Below are 22,723 nucleotides of genomic sequence, written 5' to 3'. Positions count from 1 at the left end.
TATAGTGGTTGTTAAAGCCGATCATGGGAGGTAATACACGCGCAATGTTGTACGCAGGGTTTTACCGAGTGCAGTACGACACAGACAACTGGGCTCTGCTAGTGCAGCAGCTCCTGAGCGACCACGAGGTGATCCCGCCCGTCAACCGCGCTCTGCTGCTGGACGATGCGAGGGCGCTGGTGCAGTCCGACCTGCTGCCCCTCGATACGTTTCTCAACCTGACATCCTACCTAGCCCAGGAGCTGGACTACATACCCTGGCTGGAAGCCGAAAGCACGCTCAGCTATCTGTCGTCGATTATAGATGCGGATGAATTCGACGTAAGTATGCTTTAAACGTACTGTGTTTCTCATGTGTCGAATATAGCTATAGTGCCCGGCGTCGCCCAGGAAGTTTAATACCTGCTACAAAGTGATCGGTCCTGTGCCATATTGGTACTCTTAGCGAATACAAGCCGCATGGGAAATTGCAATCGCTTTGGCCATATTCAAATCACTGGGTGTTAATAGAATGCAACGGATGAATACGTCTTCACCTGTATGAAAAGATGATTAGTTGTGTCATGTCTTATTACAGTTTGAAGTCTGTCTCCCTGCGTTTCGTGAGAAAAGTTTACGCCACAGTTCTGGAAATCTCCGATTCTACTCGGTCTTTTCATCGGCCCCCGATCTAGTGACTTCTTAGTACTGTATCAACGACCTGTCTCAGCGTTTCTATAGCGCTGTGGATTTCAACAGTAAAAATAACTGTGAAACACGGACTAAAATAACTTCTAGGATATTATCTGTAACAACAGCTATTAATCAACTAATAAGAGTTTGCGATCATGGTTCTGTCAAACTCTCGAGCTTTCGCTCGTCGCGCGATCTAGAGACTTCTGATTGAACTATCTCGAAGATGGGTATTTCCGCTGTAATTTATTCTCGTGACACGAATTATATGCAGTATACCACGATATATTTCGTTTGTTAGTAATTTAATTTTTCATTAATTTCCTTCATTGTTTTATTTGAATGTAGGAATTTGAAGTAAATCGGTCAAGTACTTTTCGAGATGTTTGATATCAACCTTTGTACTATATATATATATCACTCCTCAAACAGCTGAGTTTTTAAAAATTCTGTAGGCTGTAGAGCAGCGTACTAAGCTGCTGCCAGCCCGCCCCCTCCGGTGGGAATCGAAATTCAATAAAGGAGATAAAGAGACAAACAGCTGAAAAGTCGTTCGTTTTCCGAAATGTTCATGCCGAGCCTCTGGGCCTCTAAAATCTGCCCTCGGTCAAATTCAGATAGATTGCACACATTCCTCACTCTACAGACGTACAGCCTGCTCACTGATACTACATGCACCGTGCGTGTGTCTAACTAGCATCTGCTCCTCGCCAGCTGACGCTGCTATCGTCTCGACGGATCCTGATCGATTGGCTTCAAATTTCTGTAGTATTCTCCACTACCCATTTAGTTGACATGTGCTATATATTCCCCAGAGTATAATAGAGCTGCCGCCAGCTAGTCTCCGTCCCGCAGTACAGGTGTCAAAGGAACTGTTCCCCTGGAAGACGACGGATTCACGTCTTCCCACTGGCATTATGAAGAAGGTTTCAGGATTCATCAGACAATGCAGCGCTCTGCCACTGCGCCAACGTCCAGTGCCGATGGTTACGAGCTCGTTTCAGTTGTAGTTGGCGATGTCATGATGTTAGCATTGGCTCACGCATAGGTCATCTGATTCGGAGGTCCATTGTTAGGAGTGTTCGGTGCACTCTGTGTTCAGCCACACTTGTACTCCGTGAAACATTAAAGTCTGATGTTAGTTCCACCGCAGTTCGCCGCCTGTCCTGTTGACACATATTCGACGACATGTCTGTCATATCTGTCCTGTTTTACCAGTTTGTCCAGCCAACTATGTCTGGCATCTGTAATATGTCAACTAAATGTGTCATATACACACCAGGTGATCAAAAAGTCAGTCTAAATTTGAAAACTGAATAAATCACAGAATAATATAGATAGAGAGGTACAAATTGACACACATGCTTGGAATGACAAGGGGTTTTATTAGAACCAAAAAAATACAAAAGTTCTAAAAATGTCCGACAGATGGCGCTTCATCTGTTCAGAATAGCAATAATTAGCATAACAAAGTAAGACAAAGCAAAGATGATGTTCTTTACAGGAAATGCTCAATATGTCCACCATCATTCCTCAACAATAGCTGTAGTCGAGGAATATTGTTGTGAACAGCACTGTAAAGCATGTCCAGAGCTATGGTGAGGCATAGGCGTCGGATATTGTCTTTCAGCATCCCTAGAGACGTCGGTCGATCACGATACACTTTCGATTTCAGGTAACCCCAAAGTCAATAATCGCACGGACTGAGGCCTGGGGACCTGGGAGGCCAAGCATGGCGAAAGTGGCGGCTGAGCACACGATCATCGCCAAACGACGAGCGGGAGAGATCTTTCACACGTCTAGCAATACGGAGTGTTTTTTTTTGTTTTGTTGTAATAAAACCCCATGTCATTCCAAGCATGTATGTTAATTTTTACCTCTCTATCTACATTATTGCGTGGTTTATTAAGTTTTCAAATTATTACTGACTTTTTGATCACTCGGTATATGTGCAACTGTGGTGGAACTAACTAACATCAGACTTCAATGCTTCACGGAGTACAAGTGTGGCTGAACACAGAGTGCACCTAACACTCCTAACAATGGTCCTCCGCAGCCGACGACCCATGCGTAAGCCAATGTTAACATCATGACATCGGTAACCACAACTGAAATGAGCACGTGACCATCGGCACTGGACGTTGGCACAGTGGCAGAGCGCTGCATGCCCTGATGAACCCTGATGCCTTCTTCATCATGCCAGTGGGAAGGCGCGAATTTGTCGTCTTCCAGGGGAACAGTTCCTTTGACTCCCGTACTGCGGGACGGAGACGAGCTGACGGCGGCTCCGTTATGCTCTGGGGAACATTCACGTACGCATCCATGGGTCCAGTGGAGCCCATGCAAGGCATCATGATGGGCCAAGAAGTATTGTACACTGGTTGCAGACCACGTACACCCCTTTCTCAACAAGATATTACGCCATGTCACAAGGCCAAGAATGTGATGGAGTGGTTCAAAGAAGTGGCGAGTTCAAGTTGATGTGCTGTCCCACAACTCACCAGATCTGAAACCGATCAAACACATCCGGTATATGATTGAAAGTGGCGTCAGAGCTCATCACCCCCTCTCCGGAATTTATGAGAACTAAGTGACTTGTTTTTACAGATGTGGTGCCAACTCCCCTCCAGTGACCTACCAAAGCCTCATTGCTTCCACGCCACAAATGCGTCGCCGCTGTTATCTTTGCCAAAGGTGGATGTATCGGCCATTAGGCACGTGGTCATAATTTTTTGCCTGATCAGTGTATGTTACACACATGTATGTTTCAAATCACATTAAGATATCTCATGTAGACAGTTACTTTCTTCTTCTCTTGAAGGTAACGTGAGCAAAATTTCATCAAGTTCGGAATAAAACTGTAGATTTCTTTGAATTACAAATAAACGGGATCTATGGCAAATAAGATTTACAGGATCTGTTGATTGGAATGATTACAGAACATGGACAGAGAGTAAACCGGAGAAAGTCGAAAGCAATGAGAATAGCGAGAAATGTAACACCATTATTGGTGATAACGAAACGGATGAAGTTAAGGAATTCTGCTATGTAGAGAGCAAAATAGCTCACGACGGACGAAGCAAGGCAGATATAAAAAGCAGACTAGCAAGGGCAAAGAGGATATTGCTGGCTGGCCAAGAGAACTCTACTGGTGTCAAACAATGACATTAATTTGAAGAAGAACTTTCTGAGAATGCACATTTGGAACATAACATTGTCTGGTAGTGAATCACGGACTATGTGAAGACCAGAACAGAAAAGAACCTAAGAATTTGAGATGTGCCACAGAAGTACGCTGAAAATTAGGCTGCCTGATAAGGTAAGACATGAGGAAGTTCTCCATAGAATTAGCGAAGAAAGAAACGTATGGTAAACACAGACCAGAAGAAGGGTCAGGATGACAGGACAAGTGTTAAGGCACCAAGGAATGACCTCCATGGTACTAGCGCAAGCTGTAGAGGGAAAAAACTGTAGAAGAAGACACAGACTGGAATACAAACAACAAATAATTGAAAACACAGGTGCTACTCTAAAATGAAGAGGTTGACACAGGAGAAGAATTCGTGGCGAACCGTATCAGACCATCCAGAAGATTGATGACGCAAAAAAAAATTAAATCACTTAATAAAGGTGAAGCCTCCGGTCCAGATTGTATTCAAGTCAGATTCCTTTCAGAGTATGCTGAATTACAGGCCCAAATCAATAACGTCGACTTGCAATAAGGTCTTGGAACATATATGAGTACTGTGTTTTCCAGAAGTTCTTTCGACACTGTTCCTCACTAGCGTCTTCTAACCAAACTGCATGCCTATGGAATATCGCCTCAGTTGTGCGACTGGATTCGTGATTTCCTGTTAAGAGACGGGAAGTCATCGAGTAAAACAGAAGAAATATCCGGCGTTGCCAAGGAAGTGTTACAGGCCCTCTATTGTTCCTGATCTATATTAACGACATAGGAGACAATCTGAGTAGCCGTCTTAGATTGTTTGCAGATGATGCTGTCATTTACCGTCTTGTAAAGTCATCAGATGACCATAACGAATTGCAAAATGGTTTAGATAAGCTATCTGTATGGTGCAAAAAGCGGCAATTGAACCTGAATAAAGAAAAGTGTGAAGTTATTTACTTGAGTACTAAAAGAAATCCGCTAAATTTCGATTACGCGATAAGTCACACAAACCTGAAGGCTGTACATTCAACTAAATACTTAGGGATTACAATTACAAGTAACCTGAATTGGAACGATCACTTAGATAATGTTGTGGGTGGAGCAAACCAAAGGCTGCGACTCATTGGCAGAACGCTTGAAAGGTGCAACAGGTCAACTAAAGAGACTGGTTACACTACGCTTGTCCGCCGTATTCTGGAGTATTTCTGTGCGGTGTCGGATCGGCATCAGGTGGGACTGACTGATGACATCGAAAAAGTTCAAAGAAGGGCAGCTCGTTTTGTATCATTGCGAAATAGGGGAGATAGTGCTACAGACATGATTCGTGAACTGGAGTGGCAGTCATTAAAACAAAGGAGTTTTTCGTCGCGACGGGATCTTCTTATAAAAACTTCAATCACCAATTTTCTCATCCGATTGCGAAAACATTCTGTTTGCACCCACCTACATAGGAGGAAATGATCATCACGATAAAATAAGAGAAATCAGGCTCGCACAGAAAAATTTAAGTGCTCGCTTTTCCCGCGCGCCTTTCGAGAATGGAATGGTACAGAGACAGCATGAAGGTGCTTCATTGAACCCTCTGGCAGGGACTTTGTAATCACGTAGATGTAGATGCATCCTGTCCTTGCTCGCATATGCACATGTCACACATATTTAACATACTTCACACATACCTGTACGCATATTTCACCTGTACCTCTAGTAAATTTTGCCCTGCAGTTAGTTCTCATAGTGCTTAACGTTTATGACGTCATATCTCCTGAGTTATGTGACGTACATTGATATGATTTTGAGGTACATTCATTGGCATATGTGGATGCTGTCTGCGCAATATGTTGCAAACAGGGTCAGCAGCAAAGAAGTAATAAATTTAAAGGTCATGCATTACGCGGCAATTTTTCGCGCATCTCAGCGTTTAATGACGTCATATTCCTTAGCTGTGTGGCGCAAATGATATAATTTTGTAGCGACATTTAACTTTATATGTGGATACTTTCTGCGAAATGTGTTGCGAATAGAGTTAGTAGCAAAGAAGTCATAAATTTAGTCGTCATACATGGTGTGGCAGTTTTTCAAACGATTCGGTGCTTATGATGGCATATCTTCTGAAGTTAAGTGTCGGACAATGATATAATTTTGCAGGTATATTCAATCATAAATGTAAATACTTTCTGCCAAGAGTGTCGCGAATACAGTTAGTAGAAAGAATAAATTAAAACATCAAGCCTTATTGCGGCAGTTTCACTGCATGGACAGCGACAATATAGTAAGCGATAAACTTTTTTCTTTTCGTCATTTTGTGGGGATTGTCAGTGAGAAAAATTTCAATTAGGGTTTGAAATTATGTGTAAAGTCATTGAGAGCTCTCATTCTCAAATTCTGGATGAATAAAGGTTGGGTCATCACGCGTGGTGGGACACACTTCTTTTTCACCCCTAACCCTTTGATAGGTAGGTGCAGCAAGCAAGTGATGTGTGTGCTAGGTTTGGCTGAAATCGGTCCAGTGGTGTAGAAGAAGATATGGAACATATGTACGCACACATACATATACAGGGTGTTACAAAAAGGTACGGCCAAACTTTCAGGAAACATTACTCACACACAAAAAAAGAAAATATGTTATGTGGACTTGTGTCCGGAAACGCTTACTTTCCATGTTAGAGCTCATTTTATTACATCTTTTCAAATCACATTAATCATGGAATGGAAACACACAGCAACAGAACGTACCAGCGTGACTTCAAACACTTTGTTATAGGAAATGTTCAAAATGTCATCCGTTAGCGAGGATACATGCATCCACCCTCCGTCGCTTGGAATCCCTGATGCGCTGATGCAACCCTGGAGAATGACGTATTTTATCACAGCCGTCCACAGTACGAGCACGAAGAGTCTCTACATTTTGTATCGGGGTTGCATAGACAAGAGCTTTCAAATGCCCCCATAAATGAAAGTCAAGAGGGTTGAGGTCAGGAGAGCGTGGAGGCTGTGGAATTGGTCCGCCTCTACCAATCCATCAGTCACCGAATCTGTTGTTGAGAAGCGTACGAACACTTCGACTGAAATGTGCAGAAGCTCCATCGTGCATGAACCACATGTGTCATACTTGTAAAGGCATATATTCTAGCAGCACAGGTAGAGTACCCGTATGAAATCATTATAACGTGCTCCATTGAGCGTAGGTGGAAGAACATGGGGCACAACCAAGACATCACCAACAATGCCTGCCCAAACGTTCACATAAAATCTGTGTTTATGACGTGATTGCACAATTGCGTGCGGATTCTCGTCAGCCCACACATGCTGATTGTGAAAATTTACAATTTGATCACGTTGGAATGAAGCCTCATCCGTAAAGAGAACATTTGCACTGAAATGAGGATTGACACATTGTCGGATGAACCATTCGCAGAAGTGTACCAGTGGACGCCAATCAGCTGCTGATATGCCTGCACACGCTGAACATGGTACGGAAACAACTGGTTCTCCCGTAGCACTCTCAATACAGTGACGTGGTCAACTTTACCTTGTACAGCAGGAACTTCTCTGACCTTGTCATTAGGGTTATCGTCAACTGCACGAAGAATTGCCTCGTCCATTGCATGTGTCCTCCTCGTTCTAGGTCTTCCCCAGTCGCGAGTCATAGGCTGGAATGTTCCGTGCTCCCTAAGACGCCGATCAATTGCTTCGAACGTCTTCCTGTCGGGACACCTTCGTTCTTGAAATCTGTCTCGATACAAACGTACCGCACCACGGCTATTGCCCCATGCTAATCCATACATCAAATTGGCATCTGCCAACTCCACATTTGTAAACATTGCACTGACTGCAAAACCACGTTGGTGATGAACACTAACCTGTTGATGCTATGTACTGATGTGCTTGATGCTAGTACTGTAGAGCAATGAGTCGCATGTCAACACAAGCACCGAAGTCAACATTACCTTCCATAAATGGGCCAACTGGCGGTGAATCGAGGAAGTACAGTACATACTGACGAAACTAAAATGAGCTATAACATGGAAATTAAGCGTGTCCACATGAAATCTTTTCTTTATTTGTGTGTGAAGAATGTTTCCTGAAAGTTTGGCTGTACCTTTTTGTAACACCCTGTATACATTTTTACAACCTGGTGTGTCTTGTCTGAGACTTTCATCTACTTAGCTTTGTAATTGTTACAAGTATTCTTCATTTCCATTAGTAGCTTGATCATAATCACAGGAATTAGCTAGAGTTGATGGGTATTTACTTCTGCAAGTATGAGAGGACGCTGATGTCTGGGTGACGATCAGAAGAGGAAGCTATAAGGAGGGGGCGAGGGGAGAGGGGGTTAGCCCATTTTAGTTAGAGCAGACAGCACCAGCGATGGTTGTTAGAGCTTGTACCTCCAGCGAAAGAATGCATCAACCCATCCCTCCGAAACTGTGTAAGAATTGTTCGAGAAGCATTCGAGTACATGGAAATTGAGCCTGTGAGGCCCTCCATGAATCCGTTACAGCTCTGGTCTGGGACGCCATTGAGCAGACATACACGCCTTGGACCTAACCATGATTGACCTGCATCCAATGTAGGCAGCTCTTAAAGGATCATGAATCAGTTTGGCTCTCTTTCACATTCGCCGTCTCGCAGGGTCCTTGCGACGACATGTTGTCTCTGTCGTTAGGACGAAAGAGAACACGAAAGGGTAGACATCTCTAGTTCAGTTGCTTCTCGGAGTCCACTATCAGGATACTGTACAGTATCTCGTTGTGTTGCCTTGCAAGAGGTTCCTCTTCATGATGGTACAATTCTCTTTTCACAGACTTTGGTGCAGGAGCTGGTCGCAAGCGTGACGAACACGTTGGGCTACGTGGCACAGCCTGGTGATTCTCACGTCACGCGCGTCCTTCGCGGCATCGTATCATTCCTCGCCTGCACTGCAAATCAGCCTGCGTGTACCGAGGCAGCCTACAGCCAGTTCCAGCGCTACATGGCCAATCCGAATGACCCAGCCAACTGGTGAGTCTACAGTCTTTATCCACGCAGCGTACAACACTGACGAGTGACATCAATATGACTACACGTGACGTGCATCTTCTGCACTGTGTTGATCGTGCTGTGTGGTACGGCTCTTGGACTCTCGAGGTAGATATACGTTGTTGGCCACTTAAACAGCAAATTGGCGAGAAGTGTACTGCATACTTGGGTATGCAGATGATTAACATTTCAGTGCAACTATACAAAATAGGTTCGAGTAACTCATTCTGCGTATTAGAAGAAATTACGCTGCTGGTTTTCTCATTCAGAATCCGCGTTTTAACTTTGTTTGTTTATGAGAAGATCGTTTTATGCCTCTTGTAAGAAACGAGTACCAATACATGTCAGAAATACATGAAATATATTAAATGTATTTCCAGTTGCGATTATGGACTACCATGAGTTGCAAAATGGAAAGGCGGCAATGAAAATTTGTAGCAGACCCGGAATCGAACCTGAATTTCCTCCTTATCACGAGCTGTCACCTTACCATTTTGCTATATTTTTCCTTTTTTTTTGGTTGATCTCATTTTGTTCTAGATCGTTCGTTGAATTTGTTCTTGGCGCACGTCCGATGACGCCTGTTCAGGTTGATCGTTGATTCGTTCACTCAGTTTTTTTTTTTTTTGTTACAGAGGTTAGCTAAACCCTCTGACCGAACACGCTGAGCTACCGTGCCGGCGCTATTCGAGCACGTGTCACGGCTAGACCCAAACTTCCATATGTCGTCAATCATGTTCCTAAAACCTGTACTCGCACATCCATTATGTATAGTCACGTCCAGGCGAGATATTCTACTTGAAAGTGCTCCCCAGTGTCGACGGATAAACACAATATTGCAGCGCCTATGTTATTCTGACACGCATACTTCTCAGAAGGAAACTGCATTGTAATTCAGAATAATGCAGGCACTGCAATACCGTACACGTCAGAAATCGGCTGAGGCCTATTATATCTGCTGTTTATAGTTTCGCTATATTTTTGCTCGCGTTCGTCGAGATCTCAGCAGTTTGAGATCAATGGGTTCAGGATCTGAACAGCTGCACACAAATAGTGCCTGAGAGGTCAAACATATTATTCGTTCAGACGTGCAGGATCTTACAGTATGTCACATACCTCGAGTCAAGAAATGGGCTTGTTGCATCAGGGCAAGTACCCTCACGGATAGGGCTACGACGTCTAGAGGGTCAGCATGACGACCATTAGCGCAGCTTCCACTGACACGGTGCAAGAGACATGAGTGCCAACATTAGCGCTAACTGTAAAACGTAAAGTTTCACGACCGGAAAAGTCACGGTTAATAAAATATTCCGGGCTATATCGCCGTGATCGAATGGATTTCACATTAAAAACAACCTTTTGTTCCCGTCTGCAGACGACAGTTTCGAGGGGAATCATAACTTCTTTGAGTGTCCGATTCACACCCTGGCTCGCTACTGACTACACTATAATGGAGCACCAACAGCTTGCGCAGTGCCTTGTTGACAACTTGTGTCCATGACTTGGTGGGGTCTGTGCCATACTCGAAGCCTATGAGCAGGTGCTACCAACTGAAATCGGGACTCATCTGGCCAGCCACGGTTTCCCAGTCGTCTGCGGCCTAATAGATATGGTCATGAGCCCAGGAAAGGCACTGCAGGCGACATCGTGCTGTTAACAAGGGCACTCCGTCAGTCGTCCATTGCCATAGCCCAAATTTTGCAGCACTGTCCTGACTGATACGTTCATCGCACGTCCCGCATTAATGTCTGCGGTTATTTCACGCAGCGTTGCGCGTCTGTTAGCACTAACAACTCTACTCAAACGCCGCGGCTCTCGGTCGTTAAGTGAAGGCCGTCGGCCACTGCGTTGTCCATGGTGAGAGGTAATGCTTGAAATGTAGTATTCTTTGGACACTCCTGACGTTGGGAACGCGGAATACTAAATTCCCTAACGATTTCCGAAACTGAATGTCCAATGTGTCTAGCTCCAAATCCATTCCGCCTTCAGAGTCTGTTAATTCCCATCGTGCGGCTATAACCACGTCGGAAACCTTCTCACGTGAATCACCTGAGTACAAATGACTGCTCCGCCAATGCGCTACCCTTTTGTACGTTGTGTACGCGCTGCTATCTTCATCTGTATATGTGCATATCGCTGTCCGACAATGTTTGTCACCTCAGTGTATGGCAGGCAGTGTGGTTGGTGTGACATCACAAGCTCGTTCGGGGGGCTGTATTTCTCGTGGGCCCCGATTCAAAGTATGTGAAGTCACGCCAGTTCGCGGGAGCATGCGTAAACAGAATTTTGCTGCAGTCAGTAGCGAGCCAGGGTATGATTTGGACAAGCAAGGAAACTACGATCACCATTGAAAATGTCCTCCGCAGAAAGGAACGAAACGTTGAGTTGTAATATGACGTCCATTCGATCACAGTACAATAGTCCAGAATGTTGTTGTTGTCTTCAGTCCTGAGACTGGTTTGATGCAGCTCTCCATGCTACTCTATCCTGTGCAAGCTGCTTCATCTCCCAGTACCTACTGCAACCTACATCCTTCTGAATCTGCTTAGTGTACTGATCTCTCGGTCTCCCTCTACGATTTTTACCCTCCACGCTGCCCTCCAATGCTAAATTTGTGATCCCTTGATGCCTCAAAACATGTCCTACCAACCGATCCCTTCTTCTAGTCAAGTTGTGCCACAAACTTCTCTTCTCCCCAATCCTATTCAATACCTCCTCATTAGTTACGTGATCTATCCACCTTATCTTCAGTATTCTTCTGTAGCACCACATTTCGAAAGCTTCTATTCTCTTCTTGTCCAAACTAGTTATCGTCCATGTTTCACTTCCATACATGGCTACACTCCAAACAAATACTTTCAGAAACGACTTCCTGATACATAAATCTATATTTGATGTTAACAAATTTCTCTTCTTCAGAAACGCTTTCCTTGCCATTGCCAGTCTACATTTTATATCCTCTCTACTTCGACCATCATCAGTTATTTTACTTCCTAAATAGCAAAACTCCTTTACTACTTTAAGTGTCTCATTTCCTAATCTAATTCCCTCAGCATCACCCGATTTAATTTGACTACATTCCATTATCCTCGTTTTGCTTTTGTTAATGTTCATCTTATATCCTCCTTTCAAGACACTGTCCATTCCGTTCAACTGCTCTTCCAAGTCCTTTGCCGTCTCTGACAGAATTACAATGTCATCGGCGAACCTCAAAGTTTTTACTTCGTCTCCATGAATTTTAATACCTACTCCAAATTTTTCTTTTGTTTCCTTTACTGCTTGCTCAATATACAGATTGAATAACATTGGGGAGAGGCTACAACCCTGTCTCACTCCTTTCCCAACCACTGCTTCCCTTTCATGCCCCTCGACTCTTATTACTGCCATCTGGTTTCTGTACAAATTATAAATAGCCTTTCGCTCCCTGTATTTTACCCCTGCCACCTTTAGAATTTGAAAAAGAGTATTCCAGTCAACATTGTCAAAAGCTTTCTCTAAGTCTACAAATGCTAGAAACGTAGGTTTGCCTTTTCTTAATCTTTCTTCTAAGATAAGTCGTAAGGTCAGTATTGCCTCACGTGTTCCAACATTTCGACGGAATCCAAACTGATCCTCCCCGAGGTCTGCATCTACCAGTTTTTCCATTCGTCTGTAAAGAATTCGCGTTAGTATTTTGCAGCCGTGGCTTATTAAACTGATAGTTCGGTAATTTTCACATCTGTCAGCACCTGCTTTCTTTGGGATTGGAATTATTATATTCTTCTTGAAGTCTGAGGGTATTTCGCCTGTCTCATACATCTTGCTCACCAGCTGGTAGAGTTTTGTCATGACTGGCTCTCCCAAGGCCGTCAGTAGTTCTAATGGAATGTTGTCTACTCCGGGGGCCTTGTTTCGACTCAGGTCTTTCAGTGCTCTGTCAAACTCTTCACGCAGTATTGTATCTCCCATTTCGTCTTCATCTACATCCTCTTCTATTTCCATAATATTGTCCTCAAGTACATCGCCCTTGTATAAACCTTCTATATACTCCTTCCACCTTTCTGCCTTCCCTTCTTTGCTTAGAACTGGGCTGCCATCTGAGCTCTTGATATTCATACACGTGGTTCTCTTCTCTCCAAAGGTCTCTTTAATTTTCCTGTAGGCAGTATCTATCTTACCCCTAGTGAGATAAGCTTCTACATCCTTACATTTGTCCTCTAGCCATCCCTGTTTAGCCATTTTGCACTTCCTGTCGATCTCATTTTTGAGACGTTTGTATTCCTTTTTGCCTGCTTCATTTACTGCATTTTTATATTTTCTCCTTTCATCAATTAAATTCAATATTTCTTCTGTTACCCAAGGATTTCTAGCAGCCCTCGTCTTTGTACCTACTTTATCCTCTGCTGCCTTCACTACTACATCCCTCAGAGGTACCCATTCTTCTTCTACTGTATTTCTTTCCCCTATTCCTGTCAATTGTTCCCTTATGCTCTCTCTGAAACTCTGTACAACCTCTGGTTCTTTCAGTTTATCCAGGTCCCATCTCTTTAATTTCTCACATTTTTGCAGTTTCTTCAGTTTTAATCTACAGGTCATAACCAATAGATTGTGGTCAGAGTCCACATCTGCCCCTGGAAATGTCTTACAACTTAAAACCTGGTTCCTAAATCTCTGTCTTACCATTATATAATCTATCTGATACCTTTTAGTATCTCCAGGGTTCTTCCACGTATACAACAGTCCAGAATATTTTATTAATTACAATTATTAAATCCAACAGTGATGCGCCCAATGATATTACCAGATACAGAAAACACACAACGTCGTCTTTATGGACGACTGCCTGTTTCACACACACCATCACGAGGGACGTATACCAGACTGGAGGCTATGAAGAAAACAGACGTTGCAAGATTGCATTTTCCATTGGCATATAACCCCAGCAACTGGCTTAATGGTTTTGGATGCCATTGGGTGCATAACACATTGCCGGCAATTTGGACAGCAGACTTTACATTTCTTACGTTACATCTCTGGCTGTCACCCATTTTTGAGACCTGTGTGACGTTACCATTCAACAAGATAAGGCAAGAGCGCATGTTGCCCTTGCTTTGCTCACTTACTTCGACACAGGGGTGTTCGACTGTTGAAAACTTCTTCCCATGGGTTACCGAGGCTCTGCCACACCACAACTCGTCAGGCACTATGACTGATGTCCTCTGAGAGTTGAAGCAGCATCGAATGGCATTCCCGTATCTGTCATCCAAGCTCAGTGCGACTCGGTGCCCATTTGCGTTAGAGACATTGTTGCTGGCTCTCACAAATATAATCACGTATTCTTTCCACTATAATGCATATGCAAAATAATTAAAATTTCCTGATTTGCCATCCTTTCTGGTGTTGCGGTTTTAAGGGCTAGCAGTATATGAGGGGATTTGCACATTTCATTCGCTGCTGTCAGTGCCGTTATCATTTATTGGTCCATTGTAATCCCTTAGATGTACGTGGAGCTGCAGAAAACTATTGTCTCGAATTTTTATGTGAAACCTCTTCAAACTTTTCAAATAAAACAAACTTTATTAACAAGAAGTTAATTCCAGTACCTGCAATATAATATTCATTGGCTTGTAGCTCGATATTTCTGCTCAACAAGCTTCGGCTTAAATCTTCAAGTGCACATATGGGCTTTGATAATAATGAATCTTATTTGCAACATACTTATGATCAAGGACGCATTTTGGTAGATTACAGTTCTACTTACGTAGACGATCATATGGTATCCAAGGGGCCCGTCGTGAACTATTTGACAGTTGGGATCCTTAGATGCTATATATTTGCAGATTTTTTTTTGCCTTTGGGTGTCAATGATGGTGTATTTGTTGCATATATTTTATACGGTTAAAATGTCTTTTTATATTTGTTATCTGTGATTTCATATGTTTATCCTTTCTCGTAGTCGAAAATTTCAATAAAATTTTGTAAGTAGAGATTGTATTGCAGGTAAGTTTGTTCACCGAGTAAGTCGTTGGAAAATGTTTCGCTTGATTGTATATCTTTAGTTCTTCTGTGGACTTGTAAATGGCACTGTAAGCCGAAACAGGCAAGCTTTTTGTGCAGAAATATCTAGATAGAAACAAATAAATATTACATTGCAACTACTGCAATTTACTTCTTGTAAACTATATTTCGATTTAGTTCATGCTTCAGACCCAACTGACAAAAAACGTGATTAACATTATACATCTTTATTCTTCTCCTCTATTTAGTTATTTCTCCATATAGTCACTATGGTGACAAACACATTTTTCCCAATGGGTGATCAGTTTGTTGATACCGTCACCACAGAATATTTGACTTCGTTGACGTAGCCACAACCCCAACTCTTCTTGCGACGCTTCATCGACATCAAAGTGAAGTCCTCGAAGGTGTTCTTTAAATTTTGTAAACATGTGGAAATCTGATGGGTCCAAGTCTGTACTGTGTGCAGAATGACCAATGACAGTGAACACAAGGCGCGGGATCGTTACAGGTGTCGCAGCGCTCGTGTCTGGTTTGGAATTGTTATGTTGAAGGAGAGGGTGCTCAATGTGTGGACAAACTCTTTGCATTCGTGCTTTCAGTTTTCTGAGGGTTTCTCACCCACCGACAGAGTTACGTTGGGCACCACAATATTACATGCCCTCTAGCGGCGAGGGTTGCAACTTGCATCAGCGAAGCAGGAAAGTTGACCGAGTATTACGAATGAGTTGTAATACCTCAACCGATAGTAAGGAGAGAATAAAAAATTCAGAGTCCTTACTTTTCAGGACGCCCCAGTAGTACTGGTCAAATACGGAAAAGACAGAGAGATAAAACACAGGCAATAACAATTTAAGTTTACAAATTATCATTACAACCAACAAGTAATAAACAGCACAGTTAATACAGTACAAATTAGTAATGATTTGAACTCCAGTCTCTTATAATTGTTCAATAATTTTTTACTGAACAAAATCAATGTTCCATTAGGTATGATTCAGCCTTATTTATCAGGGTAGCTTTATTTCACTGTTGTTTCAAATGAATATTCGGGTTATTGAATGATTTGACTATTTTATGAGGAACATATTTCTAATACAATACTGCTTTGGACTGAGACGCGTGGATATTGCAGATGCTTTTCGTATTACGGCTATTGATGATTTATTTTGTCATACTTCCCCAGCTCTGATTTGAAAACAGCACAGACCCCAAACGTACAGGTTGGACGCACTCATTTTCAGCTGAAATGAAATACAGATACATTCTTCACGGTACAAACAGTTCTGACAGTTTTGCCTGCATTCAAAATATATTTTTGTTTCTGTTGGGAGTGTGTTTCCTCATAATATTAATACATACCGAAGAAAAAATGGAAATATGCGTCATATGTCACATCAAAAACAAAACACATTACAATGCCTAATACAGTGTAAGAAAGTCGTTGGCATTCAAAACAGTTTTCAGTCGTTTGTTGTACGTTTTCAGTGGAAGCGAAATAGTGGCAAGTTCAAATAATGTTGATGGAGGTGGGTAGTCTCCAGAGTAGACCAGAAAGGCCCAATAATATCTGAATCTGGTGACTGTGGTGGCCACAGTAGATATGACAGTTCATCCTCGTGCTCACAAAATCAGTCCTAAGCGATGCTAACTGTGTTAACAGGGTCCCTGTTGTCTTGGAACACAGTGTCGCCATTGGGGAGCACACATTGTACCATGATATGGACTTGATCAGCCAGAATGATTACATAATCCTTGGGTGTAATGCTGACTTGCAGAGTAATCATGGGGCCCATGGAATACAACGACATGGCTGCCCATGTCATCACCGAAGCTTTGCCATATTTCATTCTTGGGATGTAAACTCGGCCACTGGTTGGAAACAGCGTTCATAAAACTCATCCTAGCAAATGACACTTTCCACTGCTCCATAGCCCACGCTTCATAATTTTGGCACTACATTTTCCTGTTACAAGCATTTGCATCACTGATGACCGGTTTTGGAATTCCAGCTCCCCCTCCAGTTCCCAGCTTATGGAACTACCTTCGTGTTTTGGTGCTGGCAGGATTCGCGAGTATTTCATTCATTTCTCCAGTGACTTGTGCAACTATCATCCTCTTATTTTTCTCATAATCCTCTTCAATAACTGTTCGTCACGATCACTCGATATACACTTTCGTTAGCATTGTGACTGAATGGGTGATGTTTTTCTGCTCTCTAAGTACATGGTATTAATCACCAACAAAGTGCCCCATGAAACAACAAACATTTCGGCCACCTTGGTTAGGGAAGCACGCACGATACGAGCACCAACAGTTTGCCCACTTTCGAATTCGTCTGGCTCCGACATAAAGGATTCACAACCAGGGCCGGATCTAGGAGTTTTATGAAGGGGGGCAAGCTTCAAATAGCCTCCCCTTCTTTCACACCCACTCATAAAAGTCAAAAATTTTTGAGAGTAATTTGGGTAATACATTTCGAAAAAAATGTCAGTATCCGACAACATTAACTTATTTTATTAAATGAACTAAGGTCGAAGAACAAAAATAAACAATTTTAAAATATACAAGAATATACCATAAATCTTTTACAATGATCGCTTTCCGAGCTTTTTTGGCTGCAAAAAAAAATTATGATATCATCATAGTTTATGGAAGCAGCTCGTTTGTGCTCTATGTAGGTTATACTGAGATTTTTTAATCTTTGTTGAGCAGTCACGCTCCTCAAATGATTTTTAATTAGTTTCAGCTTGCTGAAACTCCTTTCTCCAGAGGAAACAGAAACTGGTACGGTAACGAATATTTTTAAGGTTTTAGTAATGTTGGGATACCCCTCTACCAATTTCTTCTTATAAATCAAACTTAATGTGGATGATGAAGTTTCATGTTGCAAGTCTCTCACTATTACTTTCAGTTTCACAAATAAATTCTTCTTTGTTTAGATCTTTTGCATAGGCATCAGACAGTTGTGCTGCTTTCCCCTTCAAGTCCTCCACTTCCATTTCTTGAATTTGGACACCACACAGAAAAATAAATTTTGCACTAATGTTCTCCAGAGCAGTAAACCAGGTACTCAGAGCCAATATCACCCTGTCAGTTCTTTCTGAAGGGGCATCCTGAACAAATCTTCCTGTGAATGTTTGCATACTTCATCCTCACAAAGCCCATCGGTCAATTTTTTCTTTCTTCTGATCCTTTTTTCTGGGAATACCGTTGATACCTCATTATCTTCTGCTAGAACTTTGGCCCCAGAAATAGCTTCAGAGGTACAAGAGTCTCTGGAAGTTTTTAGAAAGTTTAAAAGGCCTTGAATGTTTTGAACAGCTTTATTAATTGTAAAGTCGTCTCTTTGCAGAAACTGCTTAACATGATCTATTTTTTTTTTTCAATATTGCATAACAGAAACAAGATAAGGCAATAAATTTGAGTTTTCTCATATTTTTTGAAATATACAATGCCTCTGTTTTTGTTTCTGGTGTTAAGAATTTTTAAGTTTCAATTTCTTCCAGCGCCTTTACAACTCTATGAAAATGCTTATAAACTGCTTCAACTGCCTCTACTCTTGCAGACACGTAGTCTTGCTTTGGGGGTTTAATGTTACGGGCACATGTTTTTGTAAGATTTCCCATCTTGATGTGGAACCCACAGATTCAAACGGTGGACAGTTCCAAAAAAACGTTTGGATTTCAGCAGATGTATCGCCTGCATGTGCTCCTACTAAATTTAAAATGTAAGCAGCACATGGTACGAAATATGCCAGATTATTCTTAAGTATTCTTGACTGCACCCCTTCGTACTTTTCAACCATGTTTGTCCCATTCTCATAAGACTGACCTCTGCAGTATTTAATGTTCAACCCATCTTGCATTTTTTCAGTATTTCTTGACTAAAAGATCCCCTGTTTTGTCTGCAACTATAAAAAAGTCTACAAAACTTTCCACAACCTCTGAATCATTTGCCTTGACATAGCGAACTATTTGAGTCATCTGCTCATTGTGGCTGATACACAGACATCAATGAAAAGTGTGTAGCATCTAAAATATCTTTAATTATCTTTTGTTTTATTTTGTCGGCAATCAAGTCAAGGAACTCGTCTTGTATACATTTGGAAAAATAGCTAATCTGCCCTTTCTTGCGGCGTTCAGTATGCAGACGAAGGGGGACACTACAGAGTGATATATGATCAATGGTATTTAGAAATCTCCCACTCTGTGGATCACCAAAATTACCAACTTCTTTTGTTTCTCCAAACGGACTCCCTTGCTTTGCTAGAAAAACGACAGCATCAATAATACCAGTGAGATTTCTCTTTTTTTATCTCATCTTACAGCTCTCTATCAATGCCTCCGCTTCTGAGAGAAGACTCTAGAGCCTTCCAAGAGCAAAAACAAAATTTATGGTTTGGTGAATTTTCATGGGCAGGCAATTTTTCACTAAGCTTTTTCCAATTAACAATTCCTTCCTCTTTAGCTAAGAATGATTTTGACTCAGAGTCTCAGCTCAAGTGACAAGATAATCTGCAGGGAATACAATATAAAGTGTTTTTGATCTCACTTTTATCTAGCCTGATCTTTTAACTTTTGTCCCATTTTTTTACTGCTATAGAAACCAATCCTTACTTAAATTGCGACCTTCACTATAACTCTTACAGATGTCAGGAACACGTTCGTTTTCTGCTCTCATTTTTATAATGTTACATTTTCCAGAGTCAGAAAACCCCTTCGGTCATGTACCAGGATCGTTAAAATCAAACTGATACTCAGAACACTGCTGAACACTAGCTAATGTTCCACGAAGTAGTGTTTCACATTCCTTCACAGTGTCATCTATTACCTTAGTACTCGGGCAATTTTTTCGATTTCACCTGCAACCAAAAAATACATAATTCATACTGAAATTGGAGGTTTACTGTCTTTGAGTAATTTGTTTACGTTCTTCTCTATTTTGGTAGTGTTACAGTAACTGTAAGGGATTGATTCCTGAGTCAATCCATATGAAGAGGTCTAATGAGGATTGCTTGACCATTTGCATCCATGACTGGAAGAACAAAACAAACGGTAGGAGCAGCGCTAGCTTCCAGGGGATATTCCATAGAATTCTCTAGGACGATGATCCCATTCTGAATACGCTCAATTCCTAACAAACTCATTACCAACAAGGAGTTACACCCCAGTTTTTCTGCTTTCGTTACGAATCTGCCCTCAGATGCCACAAGGTAATTGACTTCTCTGGTGAGGGCGAGGTTTACTGCTAATTGATCATGTATTCTGCGAGCGTTTGTATAGTGTTAGTGAAGTGAGTGTAAGGAGGAGCTTAGTAGCCGTAAGTAGACTGCTTCTAGCAATTGCTTGGACTAGTAATGTATTCTTTGTTCTATATAATATTGAAAATGCCTATTGTGTATGGATGTAGGGGTAATTTGACACGGCCCAGAAACATTTGGAAGTTGTGTTGGTCAGGTCGACATGGTTTAGGTTGATGCCTCATGCTGCGATGGCGTGGTGCCTCTAGAGCTACCTAGGAGTCATAATGTCGTAGCACCTTCAGAACTTTCTGACCTGACCTGGCTTATAGTTATCTGATAGTGCAATGACGATCAGTTGCATGATTGAAAATCTCTGGTTAGATGGTGAAAGTGGATACTGGCCACAGGGTGATCAACTTAGGCCTTACAAACATGTTTGAGATCTTGCTCATTCCTGAGGTTACATCTTAGTCAGCATGGGGCACCTTATCTTTCGGGAAGGGGCTGACAAGTGGATTTGTTGTTCATTAGAAGTGTCAATAGTAGACTGGTAATGCAGTTCACCAGGGTGTCTAATACATGCTGTAAAGGATGCTTTGCCACCAGCTACTAAGGGCACTGCCTGCAGCAGGCTGCAAACCGTTGCTTATGTCAGCAGGATCGACGCCTGCTGCCTGGGTTCAGAAATTTTCCGTGGAAGCTACAATGCGGCTCACCAAAGTGATGAAGACAGTTAGCCCCACATGCGAGGTGCAATCTGAGTTAACATTTCACTGCACTGTTCCCGGAACCAATCTCGTTTCTTTGTTTTGGAACCATGTGAAGGATCTAAGTCAGAGGCTTATACAGTACTGTTTTTTTAGGATTTCCAATGAATAATCCTCATAGATTACTTGGAAAAGGGCAGAATCGTAACTGGACACTATTATTCTTCATTGTTGAATCATTTGAAACTTTCGTTGGCTGAAAAAAGAGCAAGTTGGCACACATAAGTATGTTCTTTCCATCCCACACATCAACGATAACAACGGTGATAATGCAGGAATTGGGCTTTTAATTGGTTCCTTACCCACGCTGTTCACCATACTTAGCCCTGAGTGACCTCTTCCTGTTCCCTAGCTTGAAACTTTGACTTGATGGATACAAATTTTCATCAAATGAGAAAGTGACAGTTGCAGTTAACGAGTATTTTGCAGAGCTTGACAGAACCTATTTTTCTGATGGGATGAAAAAGCTGAAGGATCGCTAGACTGTAGGTCCCTTAAAGGAGACTATGTCGAGAAGTAAGGTGAGTTGTTACGAAACAAACATTTTTATTGCTTTTTTACCAGCTTGAGTTGACGATGCATCATGGCCAACTGTCCAATCACTTAGAGTCCATACTGGCAGCGAAACTGAAGATGGCAAGGGTACTAATGAAACAGTAATTTCTGTTTTCTAAAACTGTTTCACTGAGGAACATCGTGCTGTGGTTCTTTCATTGAATTAGACCACATGAACACCAATATTAGAGACGCAGAGATGGGGACAGTTGGATAGAAAATCAACCTAAATCGCTCAACGGGAGAAGGTGACTGGATCTGACGAAACAATTATGTAGCGTATGAGGAAGAATCTGTCCCTCATCTAGCAGCAGTTTTATTGTAGGTCACTTGTGGAATAAACGTTGCAAGTGGCTGGGAAAATGTGCAGGTCATTCCTGTTGACAAGAATTGGTGGCAAACAGATGTACACTACTATAGGGTTATACTGCTGACATTAATTTATTCAGAATTTTGGAATGTGTTTCATGCTCGCCTATTTGGCGATTGAGATTCCTGGAGACTAAAAATCTCCTCTGTAATAATCAACAAGGATCTCGCAAACAATTCTCATCTAAAACCCTGTTCACCCTGGCAGTCCATGAGTCCCGTAAGGCAGAATATATGTCCTCCTACATATGCCTAGGTTGGTGCCATGTTCCTTGACTTATGGTACAATTCCATGGTATCATCTAGTGAACAAAATACTAGCACACAGAATATCACAACTGCTTTGTGACTGTGCTGCAGAGTTTCTAGTAAATAGAACACTGTATGTCATTCTTAATGGAGCTTCCACCATGTGTTGTTGTTTGTGTTGTCTTCAGTCCTGAGACGAGTTTGATGCAGCTCTCCATGCTACTCTATCCTGCGCAAGCTTCTTCATCTCCCAATACTTATTGCAACCCACGTCCTTCTGAATATTCTTAATGTATTCATCTCTTGGTCTCCCTCTACGATTTTTACCCTCCACATTGCCCTCCAATGCTAAATTTGTGATCCCTTGATGCCTCAGAACATGTAGTAGTAGTAGTAGTAGTAGTAGTAGTAGTAGTAGTCTATTCATCCATAGACAATGTACATTGCATGGATTTCGTCAAAAAATACATAGTATACTATGTATATATCCTTTAAAGCGGCGGGGCGTTCGTAAATCTAGACGCCCCGCGACGCTAGACGCTCCCTTCTTTAACAAGGGTTATATGGAACATAGTATAGTATACTAAAGACTATATATATAAAATATCGAAGATATATACGTAGACCAATGATGCGTATATATATAAAAATGTGCAGGAGGCGGGGTTTCACCCCCCACAGA

General features: G+C 42.0%; 1 protein-coding gene across 1 annotated transcript in view; it reads left to right on the top strand.

Moving 5' to 3' along the window:
- The window catches only part of LOC126356120 (aminopeptidase N-like), a 238,540-nt gene that overhangs the window by 143,503 nt on the left and 72,314 nt on the right, over positions 1-22,723 (top strand). Inside the window, exons 12-13 of the mRNA XM_050006821.1 lie at positions 58-320; positions 8,645-8,841. Of these exons, the coding sequence (XP_049862778.1) occupies positions 58-320; positions 8,645-8,841 (460 nt within the window). The remainder of the gene's footprint in view (positions 1-57; positions 321-8,644; positions 8,842-22,723) is intronic.

The sequence above is a fragment of the Schistocerca gregaria genome, chromosome 3 (assembly GCF_023897955.1).
Source record: "Schistocerca gregaria isolate iqSchGreg1 chromosome 3, iqSchGreg1.2, whole genome shotgun sequence".
Classification (NCBI taxonomy): Eukaryota; Metazoa; Arthropoda; class Insecta; order Orthoptera; family Acrididae; genus Schistocerca; species Schistocerca gregaria.
This window is presented reverse-complemented; position numbering and strand designations above follow the sequence as displayed.